We start from the raw sequence: 12,592 nt of genomic DNA, 5'->3' as shown, positions 1-12,592 counted from the left end.
AGCCGCTGACCGCACTTTCAGCGACTCTGGTGGCGATACTGACTTACTCCTGGATTTACCCCCTCCACGGGAACCACAGCGGTCTGGGAGCCGCTGACCGTATTGTCAGCGATCCGGACCGGAGTCTCCCCAAGGCCCATAACCGGTTTCCCAGCGGCCCGTCCGGACTTTGCCCCGAAAATATCCAGCAGGAAACCTCTGTAAGAAGAGATTCCTGCAAGAAAAAACAAAACCTGGTAATAAGAACAAAACTTACCTGCAGGTTTAAACTTACCGCTGGCAGGAACGACGCGCCTGCCAGTCAGTCGCTGCGCAATGCGTCAGGCGTGCGCGCATGCGCACAGGCGGGCTTCTTTATGGAATCACTCACGTGATACCGAAGTAAAATACATTTTAACATGAACATCCACCACTGTGACCTCCACATTCCTCTCTGTGATGGAAGGTAAAAAAAAGTTCAATCTCTTCCCTTTTTTGTTCTTTGTTGGGGGCCTTGAGCCTTCCGTTGATGGGGTGATCTTGACTCCCGTAGCCGGCAGCGTGCCCTCCGCTTCAGGGCGATCAAGCTCCTGCATCGGGGGGAGGGGGGAATCTCAGCTCCCCCGCGCCTGGCGATCTACCCCATGTCGGGGCTAGTCGAAACCTTCTGCGACTGGAGCTTCCTGACATTGGTCTCGACCTGAGTCTGCGAGCTTCGCGATGTGGAAATCCGCAGGCCGTGGTTGGAGCGACTCCGATGGTAAGTCCAGGTCCCCGCGGTGGGGCTCAAAGTCAGACTCTGGCAAGGCCTCCAGCTCCATGGTACGACTCATACTTTTACATTTATTTAAAATCCATCATATTTTGGACTGTGACAATATGGGTAAGATTGATACATTCAGCACCGATAGATACTGCCCTGTTTTTTTACAGTTATTATTTTACTTATAATGTTTTAAAGAATTTACAATGAAAGTCAGAACAAAATAGTTTCAGTAATTTTTATTTTATTTTTAGAATTGCGATGTAACAAACCAGATTTAGAAAATGGGGAAGTGCAAACCACCAAGGAGTCTTTCAAATCTTTGGAGCGATTGCACTACAGGTGCAATTATGGTTATAAATCTGGAGGTGAACTAGTCACGACATGCACCCAATTCGGATGGAGTCCAGTACCATCATGTACACGTAAGCAGATTAGTTTATGTACTTGCTTACTGCATTAATTACATGCTTTTGATTAATTGAAAGATGGAAACAGGCCTTTTGGACCACCAAGTCCACGCCGACCATCGACCATCCTTACACACTAGTTCTATGTTCTATGTTATCCCATTTTCTCGTCCACTCCCTGAATACAAAATAATTTACAGAGGCTAATTATCCTACAAACCCGCACGTCTCTGGGATGTGGGAGGAAATTGGAGCACCTGGGGGAAACCCACGCAGTCACAGGGAGAACGTGCAAACACAACACTGACAGCATCAAAAGTCAGGATCGAACCTGGGTCCCTGATGCTGTGAGACAATGGTTCTACCAGCTGCACCACTGTCCCACACCAAATTATTTTAGATATTGTTCTCATTGACCTGAGCAATTGTAATTGTCATTCAACAAGGTGATCGAAACAAAAGCAAATGTTCAGTTACCAATTTTCGGTCTCCAGTTCAAAACTGAACATTCTTCTTTTTCAGCAATACTCTGCAGGAAAGTAACAATAGAACATGGTCAATTTGATGGGACAAACCGGATGTATCCTAATCTGGAGACAGTGAAATACACATGTAATGAAAATTACGTACACAGAGGAGTTGATACAATTAGCTGTACAGCTCAAGGTTGGCAACCAAACCCAAGCTGTACCGGTAAATGATTTTTCTTTATTTACGTATTGCAAATGAGTGGGATACTAACATAGGTAACTTGGCATATCCTCATTCCATGAAATTCTTTGTGTTATCAAATCAATTTATCTGTATATTACATTGAATTGATTAAAGGAGAAATACTTTCCACTATTAACAACAAAATATTGTTTCCAACATGATAGAAGTTTGTTCAATGTAAGGTTGGTAACAACAGAATAGTTGTCACCATCTGCAGGAAAGAACTGCAGATGCTGGTTTGACTCGAAGGTAGACACAAAATGCTGTCTGAAGGAGGTTCTCGACCTGAAACGTCAGGCATTCCTTCTCTCCGGAGATGCATAGTTGTTACCATTGTCCACACTGTTCCATTGTAAAGCAATTCATGCTTCCAGCGGTCTATATACTTTTATTTATTTTGGAATTTTCACTTGACCAGATAACTGATCAGGATGTTGTAATTTGTATGAAGGAACTGCAGATGCTGTATTAAACCAAAGATAGACGTAAAATACTGGAGTAACTCAGCAGGACAGGTAGCATCTTTGATTAGATTAGATTAGATTAGATTCGTTTATTGTCATTCAGACCTATCGGTCTGAACGAAATGTTGTTTCCCTGCAGTCATACATATAATTAAAAAATGACAAAAACACACAATCAACACAAATTTAACATCCACCACAGTGAGTTCACCAAACGCCTCCTCACTGTGGTGGAAGGCAAAATCTTAAAGTCTCTGTCTCTTCCCTTTGTTCTCCCTCTGCGCCGAGGCGATGGTTCAAACTCCGCGGGTGGTCGCTGCCGCCGCCACAGCTCCGAAAGTCGGGTCTCCACTGCCGCCGCCGCCACGGTTCCGGGGCCGAGTCGGGTCTCCGCTGCTGCTGCCGCCGCCGCCACAACTTCGGGGCCGAGTCGGGTCTCCGCTGCTGCTGCCGCTGCCGCCACAACTTCGGGGCCGAGTCGGGTCTCCGCTGCTGCCGCCGCCGCCACAACTTCGGGGCCGAGTCGGGTCTCCGCTGTTGCTGCCGCCGCCGCCGCCACGATTCCGGGGCCGAGTCGGGTATCCGCCGCTGCTGCCGCTGCCGCAACTTCGGGGCCGAGTCGGGTCTCCGCTGCTGCTGCCGCCGCTACAACTTCGGGGCCGAGTCGGGTCTCCGCTGCCGCTGCCGCCGCCGCTACGGCACCGATGCCGCAAGCTCCACCATTAGGCCTCGGCGCAGACGGAGACGGGGAATACGACAAAAAAACAAAGTCGCATCCCCGGAAGGAAGACCAAAGCCGTTTCTCCCACCCCACCCACACACATACACAACTTAATAAACAAAATTAACTAAAACATGACAAGAAACAAAAAGAAGAAAGAAAAAAAAAACAGACGGACTGCAGGTGGGCCGCGCTTAAGCCAGCGCCGCCATCTTGGTCTCCCTTTGGAGAAGGAATTAGCGACGTTTTGGGTCGAGACCCTTCTTCAGCCTGATGTCAGGGATGAGGGAGATGCATAGATAAGGAAGTTTGAACGTGTGTAAACAGGGAAATGGGAATGGAGATCAAGAAAAACGTAGAATAGATTTGTTAGCTGGGAGAAGGTAACAACAAAGCAAACAAAGAGATAAAATGTAGTCAGAAACAGTGACTGATCAGAGAACTGGGAAGGGGAGGGATGAAGAGAGGGGGAGAGCAAGGGTTACATGAAGGTAGTGAAGTCAATGTTCATTCTGCTGGGGTGTAAGCTCCCCAATTGAAATATGAGGTGATGTTCCTCCAATTTGTGCTGGGCCTCACTCTGACAATGGAGGAGGGCCAGGACAGAAATGTCAGTGTGGGAATGACAGGGGGATTTAAGGTGTCCAGCTACCAGGAGGTCAGGTAGTTTCAGCCAAACAGCACAGACCATTTCAGATTTCATCACTTCTGGCTGACTGTCCTCCAAAGCCTCCAACCTTATCGTTCCCCAGTCCTGCACGACCTTGTTTTATCTTTTCCCCAAAATCCACAAACAGAACTTCCCTGGCAGACCCAGTGTTTCTGCTTGTTCCATTAATTTCCACATACCTCGACTCCACCCTATCCCCCCCCGGTCCAAACCCTCCCTACCTATGTCCAAGACACCACACACACTATTTTGTTTCATCAATGACTTCCGTTTTCCAGGCTCCCACTCCCCCATCTTTACTATGGACGTTCAGTCACTCTACACCTCCATCCACCACCTGAAAGGTCATAAAGTTCTCAGTTTCTTCCTTGGCCCATTAACCTACAAACCCACATGTCTTTGGGATGTGGGAGGAAACTGGAGCACGGGGGGAACATGCAAACTCCATACGGACAGCAGCCGAGGCCAGGATCGAACCTCGGTCTCCAGCGCTGTGAGGCAGCGGCTCTACCAGCGGTGCCACCTTTAATTAATCCTTCATATTTGATACAGAGAATGGAAGTACTGTTTACAATAGTGAGAGCATCATTCAATTGTCACGTCAAGTTAATGGTCACGTGCACAAAGTAGGTGGGGTGGAAGTGCAATGGAAATCTCACTAGCAGCAGGATCTCAAGCACACATACTCGGGTAAACACACATAAACAAATTATACGTTAATAATACATAAATCACACTGTCTTAAAAGGAAGGAGACTGCGTAAAAACACGACAAAGGTGAAAAAACATAATGCAAAAATACATGAAGCCCATGAGACTGTGAGAGATGGACACTAGTGTCCCATTGTCAGGGTAGGATCAGGGTTGTTATTATACAGAGATTTGTTCTATGACTTGTTCAAAGCCAACAATAACGTTTGAAAATGTCATTTTACTGTTCACAGAAATCTCTTGTCCCCGACCACACAGAGATCCACAACTTAACCCAAATAAATGGAGATACAAGCTTCAAGAAGAGGTTGTTTACAGATGCATAAATCAAGGATGGTCTCAGAGGTCAAGATGTACAAGAAATGGTTGGCATCCTGCCATAATATGCAGAAGTAAGTGTCGTCCATTTTTATTAGTATCAGGGAGACCAGCAATTAAAATTGGCAATTTATCTTTTATATTGTAGAAACAACCTTTCAATGATATTTGACCAAATAGAATCTTAGTCGGACCACTTACTGTTGATGTTCTTACAAGAATAGGAATAAAAATCAGACAAAATTATAGAAAACCTCTTTGAAGTACTTGCGCGGGAAATAAAAAAGGCAGCAGAGTTTGTTTTAAATTATATATTCCTGGTATTAATGTCTTTTGGATTGTTCACGTAATCAAATGAGTAATTGTGTTGCAAGTTCATCCATGCAGTGCCGAAGAAATTGCAAACAAAAAATTGTATGAATTGAATCAATTTCTGGGCACTTTCCAAGTGCATCAGTGCATGTTGGGAATGAGGGTAAACTGGTACAAGACGGAGACAGAGAGATCAAGAGAATGGAGCAAGATGTCATAGAAGGTCCAAATGTATTTGGTGTTTTTAAATCTTTTTGATCTTGTTTGAGATTTTTTGAATGTTGTTTAATATGAATAATTTTATACTATGTTCCCCTTTTGAGGTTTAATTGTAATCGCTCTCCTTTTATAAGATTGTGATGTTTTGGTAATTTGGAAAAGGTTCTTAGTGTGTTAGAAACAGTGACAACACTTGGACTGGATGTACGGTGAGCCCATTTGGTCAGAGATGCAGCTGGGTCAGCTGTCAAAGTTGCCTCAGCATTTTCCTGGGCATTTACCAGCATTTACAGTCCTATCACAGGGCAAAGCCTTGTGGGTGTATTGCACCTTGCATTATCCAGCAAATGCTCAGTGGGGTTTGAATAACATTTTAACCATGACGTGGACATCAGCTAAACCAAGCATAAGTTTGTATATGATGTGTATATTACCAAACACTTGCACTCGGTCCACCAAGGTCGACTGGATCTCCCGGTTACAAACTATTTTAACTCCCCTTCCCGGTCCCAAACTGACCTTTCAGTCCTGGGCCTCATCCACTGCCAGAGAGAGGCCACACGCAAACTGGAGGAACAGCACCTCATAGTCCGCTTGGGTAGCTTACACCCCAACGGTATGAAGATTAAATTCTCCAATATTAGGTGCCCTCTAACTGACCCCCAAGTCCTTCATCTCTCCCCTCTCCCCCACCCCCTCCCCTGCCCCGTGCACCACCTATTCCACCCTCTGGCTTCACAATTCATAACTATTCAAACCTGTCTTATACTTTATGTTCATATCTCTGAACTTTGTTCCCGCTAAGGTACAGGAGCCTGGGATCTGTTACATCCAGATTCAGGAACAGCCTCTTCCCCTCAGCCATCAGACTATTAAACTCGCCAACAAACAGACTCTGAACTGTAACAGCCTATTGCACTTTATCTGCTTATATATGTGAATATTGAACTGAACTATTCTGTATTTTTGCTTACAATATCCTGTTGTGCTGCAGCAAGTAAGAATTTAGTTGACCTATCTGGGACACATGACAATAAACTCACTTGACTTGACTCTTGATTATCTGCTTATCAAAAATACCCTCGCCTATGTTGCCTATTCCCTGCCATGCTTTATTCTACCTCTTCCCATTTTCCAACTTTCTTCTCCCCACCTTCAATCAGTCTGAAGAAGGATCTCAACCCAAAATGCTACCTATCCATTTTCTCCAGAGATGCTGCCTGACCTGCTGAGTTACTCCAGCACTTTATGTCCTTCTCTGAGCCCCACCTGGACTCACACTCATTTCTACCCCTCCCCTTCCACACATATTCCTTCTTTTAGCTTCACAATTCATACCTCTTTCTATCCTCATCTCTTCCCACCATTACCTTTTATCATTTCATCTCTGGCCATTTTTCAACCATCTGTTTATCAAAAATCCCTCTCACCTGTATCCAACAATCACCCTAGAATTTGCTGTGTCCCCTCCTATCCTCCAGTCTCCCCCCCCCCCCCCCAATCAACCACAATCATTCTGGGGAAGGGTCATAAGCCGACACATCACCTATCCATGTTTCCCAGAGGTGCTGCCTGACCCCCTGAGTTACTCTAACACTTTGCATCTTTTTATTAATGTTGGTGAACTTGCCTACTGATTGTTGAATCAATCACTTTTTCAGGTGATCCATGTCAACGTCCAGAAATCAACAACGCTGTACCCTCCAGAAAACATCGATTCCAGAATGGAGAAACATTACAGGTTCGCTGTTCTCGTGGGTATAAATTGCAAGGAGATGCAGGAATTAAGTGCACGGATGGAGAATGGCAAATCGAACGATCTTTCCCAGCCTGTATTGGTAATTTCTTTGCAATATTATTTGAATCAAAAGAAAATAATAAAAGAAATGTGACAATTATCAAAATTAGCAACATTTAATTATAGTAACTGTTAAAAAGTAATGGTCATAGAATGGAAACAGGCCCTGTGGGCAATGTTACCTCTAAGCTGCGCGCATGTGCGCACGCACACACGTTTTGCAACCAGCGCACAAAGAACATTTATGTGCGCACAAAAGGATTTCTGCAGATTTTGAAATGCGGAAAATAAAATCTCCACGATTATCGCAGCCCGCTCTGGCAACAGGGAAATCATCAGTTGGATCCTTTCGTGGGCCACATCTGTCCCCGTGCTTCATCCAGGGGAGGAACATGGCCGTCGTCTTTAAAGATGGTGGCGCTACTGGCAGAAACCCAGCGATATATGAATGGGACTTGACCTTGGAGAGGGAGGTGGGACGGGAGGGGATGGAGAAAGGGAGAGAGGGGTGGAGAGGGAATGGGAAAAGGGAGGGGAGGGGAGGGGAGAGGGGGAGTGGAGGACTTGTTACAGTGTTAAAATGAAGAACTTTCATTTGAAAAACGAAAGCATTCAAGAGTCTGGATGTCATATAGGATAGGATAAAATCTTAACTGAATACACAACTTCAACAATTGGATTCATATTTCTACAAATATGATATTTGTATACTAAGATATGGCCATGCAGTTTTATTAGCCATGAGAGAGAGAATATCGTGAAACCATTTCAGGTTTATATTTGCACAAGTATTCGGTGCGAACATACATTAATAACAGCATAAAAAATTGCACAATGCAAGATTTCTGCGCACACAAACTACTAAAAATTAGAGTGAACATTGCCTGTGGACTGACCAAGATGCCCCGTCTATGCTCACCCAGTTTGCCTTTGTTTAAAGATAGACACATGCTGGAGTAACTCAGCGGGACAGCCAGCATCTCTGGAGAGAAGGAATGGGTGACGTTTTGGGACGAGTCCCTTCTTCAGACTTTGTTTGACCCCTATTCCTCTAAACCTTTCCTATCCATGTATCTATCCTAATATTTCTGAAATGGTGTTATTGTACCTGTCTCAACTACCTCCACTGGCAGCTAGTCCCATATACGCACCATCTTCTGAATGAAATAGTTGCCTCTCAGATTACTATTAAATTTTTCCCTCCTCACCTTCCACCTATGTCCTCTGGTTGTTGATTCCCCTACTCTGGGTAAAAGACTCTGTGCATTTACCCTGTCTATCCACCTCATAATTTTATACACCTCTTTAGGATTACCTTTCAGCTGCATTCAAAGGAATAAAGTCTTAGGGTGCCCAACCTCTCCTGTAGCTCAGTCCCTTGAGCCCTGGCAACATCCTCGTAAATCTTCTCTGCATTCTTTCCAGCTTGCAACAAATAGTTGCAATAAGCTTACAGATACTCCAGTAATAATGCCTCTTTCCAAGTCATTCCAAGTTATTGTGCACAGGTTTTTATTCACAATGCAGGTGCATAAAGGGTTATGCGCTTAAAAAGTGGCACGTAATTATAAAATGCGTAAACATATACGCGGCTATGCTGTCAGCAGTAAACATCAGTGCGTGATTGTGGAAGGCAGGTGAGGGCAGGACAAAACATGGCAGGTAATAGATGGATAGAGGTGAGTAAGGTTTTTGATAGGAAGAAGGCTGACCAAAGGCCAGAGAAAGGGTGGAATGGTGGCACAGTGGTAGAGGTGCTGCCTTACAGCGCCAGAGACCCAGGTTCAATCCTGCCTATGGGTGCTATCTGTATGGAGTGTGTATGTTCTCCCCGTGACCGCGTAGGTTTTCCCCAGATCCTCCAGTTTCCTCCAAAGACGCGTAAGTTTGTAGGATAATTGTCTTTGGTAAATATTGTACATTTTCCCCACCATGTTGGGTAGTGCTAGTGTACGGGTGATCGCTGGTCGTCGCGGACTCGGTCGGCCGAAGGGCATGTTTCCGCTCTAAATTACATCTCTAAACCAAATGAAAGATGAAAAGACAGAAGGTGTGTCTTTCTCCCCCCCCTCTCCCCCTCTACCATCAATCTTAGGAAAGGTCTAAAACATCACCTGTCCATGTTCTCCACACATGGTTCCTAACTCAGTTACTCCAGCAATTTGTCTTTTTTTAACCACTTGCCAAGCTTTGCCTGCCACCACCTCTTTTTATCCCAGTTTTCTCCACCCCACCAATCTGTCTGAAGAATGGTCCTTCCCCGACACAACACCATTCAATGTCTATGCGATGCTGCCTAACCTGCTCAGTCACCTGCTAAATTATTGTGGATAATTTCCAATCTTATAGCCTTCATTTCAGTTTGTTAAGCATCAACCAGCTGCTATGGATATATTTATTGAGAACACACAGTTGGAGGTAGCTCATGATCGGAATAGAAAGTGGAGTAACAAATATGTTAGGGTGGTCAAGAAGGATTTGAGCTCATTGGCTTCATCAGTCAGAGTATTGAGTATAGAAATATGTAGGAAGGAACTGCAGATGCTGGTTTACACTGAAGATAGACACAAAGTGCTTGAGTAAGTCAGCGGGACAGGAGGCATCTCCATGGGGAAGGTAACAATGTGGCAGACAAATGGTAAAATTAATCAGAAGGACAGTGAAACGAGTTGGACAACTAGGATGGGGGAGGATCAGTGAGAGAGGGAAAGCAAGGGTCATCTTCCCCATGGTCAACAATGAACCATTCTACATTTCTTTGAACATTGTCTGTTTTGATCTGTCATTTTCTCACCTTACGTTCTTCTTGAAACCCTTCCATTTCACAAGTTTCCCTCCCCTTGACTCTCAGTCTGAAGAAGCGGGTGTCGATCTGAATCATCACCTATTCGTTCTCTCCAGAGTGTCCCGTTGAGTTACTCCAGTATTTTGTGTCTATCTATTAAGTTTAGAAGTTGGGAGGTCATGTCACAGTTATGTAAGTCCACGTTATGTGAGGCCACATTTAAAGTACTGTGTTCAGTTTTGGTCACCATGTTATAGGAACATTTTGTCAAGCTGGAAAGAGTGTAAAGATCTACGAGGATGTTGCCAAGACTCGATGGCCTGAGCTATTGGGAGAGGTTGACCACACTAGGACTTTATTCCTTGGAGTGCAGGAGGTGTTCTTGTAGAGGTGCATAATATCATGAGGGGAATAGATAGTCTTTTGTCCAGCATAGGGGAATTGAGAACAGGAGGACTTGGGTTTAAATTGAGGATGAAAAGATTTATTACCTGACGGGTAAATTTTTTACACAAAGGTTGGTGGGTATATGGAACGACCTTCTGGAGGAGGTAGTTGAGGCAGGTACTATCATAACATTTAAGAGACATTTGAACAAGTACATGGATAGGACAGGTTTAGCAGGTTATGGGCCAAAAGCAGGCGGGTGGGATGAGTGTAGATGGGACATGTTGGTTGCCGTGGGTAAGTTGGGCCAAAGGGCCTGTCTTCATACTTTATGTCTTTATTACTCTATGTGAACAGGGGTGCAAAGAGGAAAGCATTGTCATTTGCTGAGTCCTTATGTTATAGCGGTTTTCTACGTAAATACTTTAATGATCTCAAGGTCTGATCTGAACAATTACTTTACAGAACCCGGATGTGTTAAACCGCCAACAATAGAAAATGGGGATTTTCGTCCTAAAAAAGCAAGATATGATCAGGATGAAGTGGTGGGTTACACTTGCGTTGAAGGATATTATCGTTTCGGAGAAAGTTCCTTGCGATGTGGTTCCATTGGATGGCCAGACCCACCAAAGTGCATCGGTAAGCAGGGTTTTATTCTCCAGATACAATCCTTGGCCAGATTACAACTGAAAAACAGTCGCATGTGCATTTCACAATCAATTTTTCATTAGCATATTTACCCAGCACCACTCAATGTTCAAAGGTAATGTTTGTGTGCCAATGTCTGTGCCAAACATGATTCCAGGGCCATCATTTACCTCCCAGCACATAACCCATCTCCCTACATTCCCAGCAAATCCATGTGCCCATCCAAAAGTGTTTGAAATGCCACTATTGTATCTGCCTCCACCACCACCCCTGGCAGCGTGTTCCAAGTCCCCACCACCATGTACAAGGCCATGCTTCTTGCAGAGAATAGCGAACATTGGAACTTACTGACCTGGATTGCTGTGGAGGCTTCATCATTGAAGGGATTTCAAGAGGAGGTGGATAGATTATTGAAAGATTGTGAAATGCATGAAACTGACACAGAAGCGAGACTGAAGGCTGGTCAGATCAGCCATGATCATAATCTAGTGTAGTTTTGAGGGGCCAGGAGCTTCCTCTTTCCCCATTCCTACCCCACACACTCAGTCGTGTGGAAGGAAAGTATTTCAGGAACTTGCCTCACAGACAACTTAAGAGCAATGGGGAATCGGCAATGATTGCTGATCTGTTCTGGCTGCAGAAGCACGCAAAGTGCAAAGCAAATAAACAAATTTGAAACAAAGAACTGCACATGCTGGTTTATACCAAAGGTAGACACAAAATGCTGGAGTAACTCAGCAGGTCAGGCAGCATCTCTGGAGAAAAAGGATAGGCTTTGTTTCGAGTCGGGACCCTTCTTCAGACTTCAACTAAGTTGGTGGATAACATGACTTTAAGTCATAATGTTTCCAGTACCATGGCAAGTGAAACCTAACGTGATTATTTATTTCAAGAAAACTCTAAAAATGCAAATGTAGGTTAATATATTATGGAGAAGAACTTCAAAATGTTTTCCTGTTTTCCAGATATGCAAAGTGCATGCATGGATCCATATCCATTGGTAGAACATGGATTTATCATCACTGAGACCAGCTACAAATTAAACTATGAATGTCATGCTGGATATAATATGGAAGGATCAGAAGTGGTAATATGCACTGATGGGAAGTGGTCACAACCACCAACTTGCAGTGCTCCTCCAGGTGAGATGAATGATATAACGGTGACACTGGAGAAATTGTGTGAGGTTAGAACATGAGAACAGAAGGACAGTGTAGAGTATAGCAGAGCTCCCTGCACTGGTGCAGAAATAAAGCAGATTACTCAAATATTGTTTAAATTTAATTTCAAAGTCACGTGAGTGACTACGTGAAGAAGCCCACCAGTCCGCATGCGCGTCAATTCGTCTAGCGCACTGGCGCGAGCGGAGCAGTTTGTACTGCTCTGCAAGGTAAGTCAATTTTCACCAGGCCGCTCTAAAGTGTGCCTGGTGTAGCTATGGAGGCGGCCGGTGGTTTCGGCCACCGTGGAAGCTCCATAGGAGCTACAGTGGGTAGAGGCTAAAATTGGGAGCCGCGGCACAAATGGGAGGCCAGCGTAGGCTCCATAAAGTGCTGGGATAGCGGCTGTTGCCGTTATAGTCTGCACGACAGCAGACTGCCCAAATTAGAGACCAGCGTAGGCTCCATAAGGAGCTGGGATTGCAGCTGTTGCCGTTATCACGGTAGCAGACGGCCCAAATGGGAGACCGCCG

The 12,592-nt window shown here is 44.8% G+C and overlaps 1 protein-coding gene across 1 annotated transcript in view; it reads left to right on the top strand.

The window, feature by feature from the left end:
- cfh (complement factor H) overlaps positions 1–12,592 on the top strand; it is a gene marked incomplete at its 3' end in the record, with an annotated part of 77,909 nt that overhangs the window by 45,598 nt on the left and 19,719 nt on the right. The window contains exons 6-11 of the mRNA XM_033029130.1: positions 997–1,167; positions 1,675–1,845; positions 4,666–4,824; positions 6,943–7,119; positions 10,717–10,890; positions 11,865–12,041. Coding sequence (XP_032885021.1) covers positions 997–1,167; positions 1,675–1,845; positions 4,666–4,824; positions 6,943–7,119; positions 10,717–10,890; positions 11,865–12,041 — 1,029 coding nt within the window. The remainder of the gene's footprint in view (positions 1–996; positions 1,168–1,674; positions 1,846–4,665; positions 4,825–6,942; positions 7,120–10,716; positions 10,891–11,864; positions 12,042–12,592) is intronic.

This window comes from Amblyraja radiata, chromosome 10 (assembly GCF_010909765.2).
Source record: "Amblyraja radiata isolate CabotCenter1 chromosome 10, sAmbRad1.1.pri, whole genome shotgun sequence".
Classification (NCBI taxonomy): Eukaryota; Metazoa; Chordata; class Chondrichthyes; order Rajiformes; family Rajidae; genus Amblyraja; species Amblyraja radiata.
Note: the sequence above shows the minus strand (reverse complement) of the source record. Positions and strands in the feature narration are given on the sequence as shown.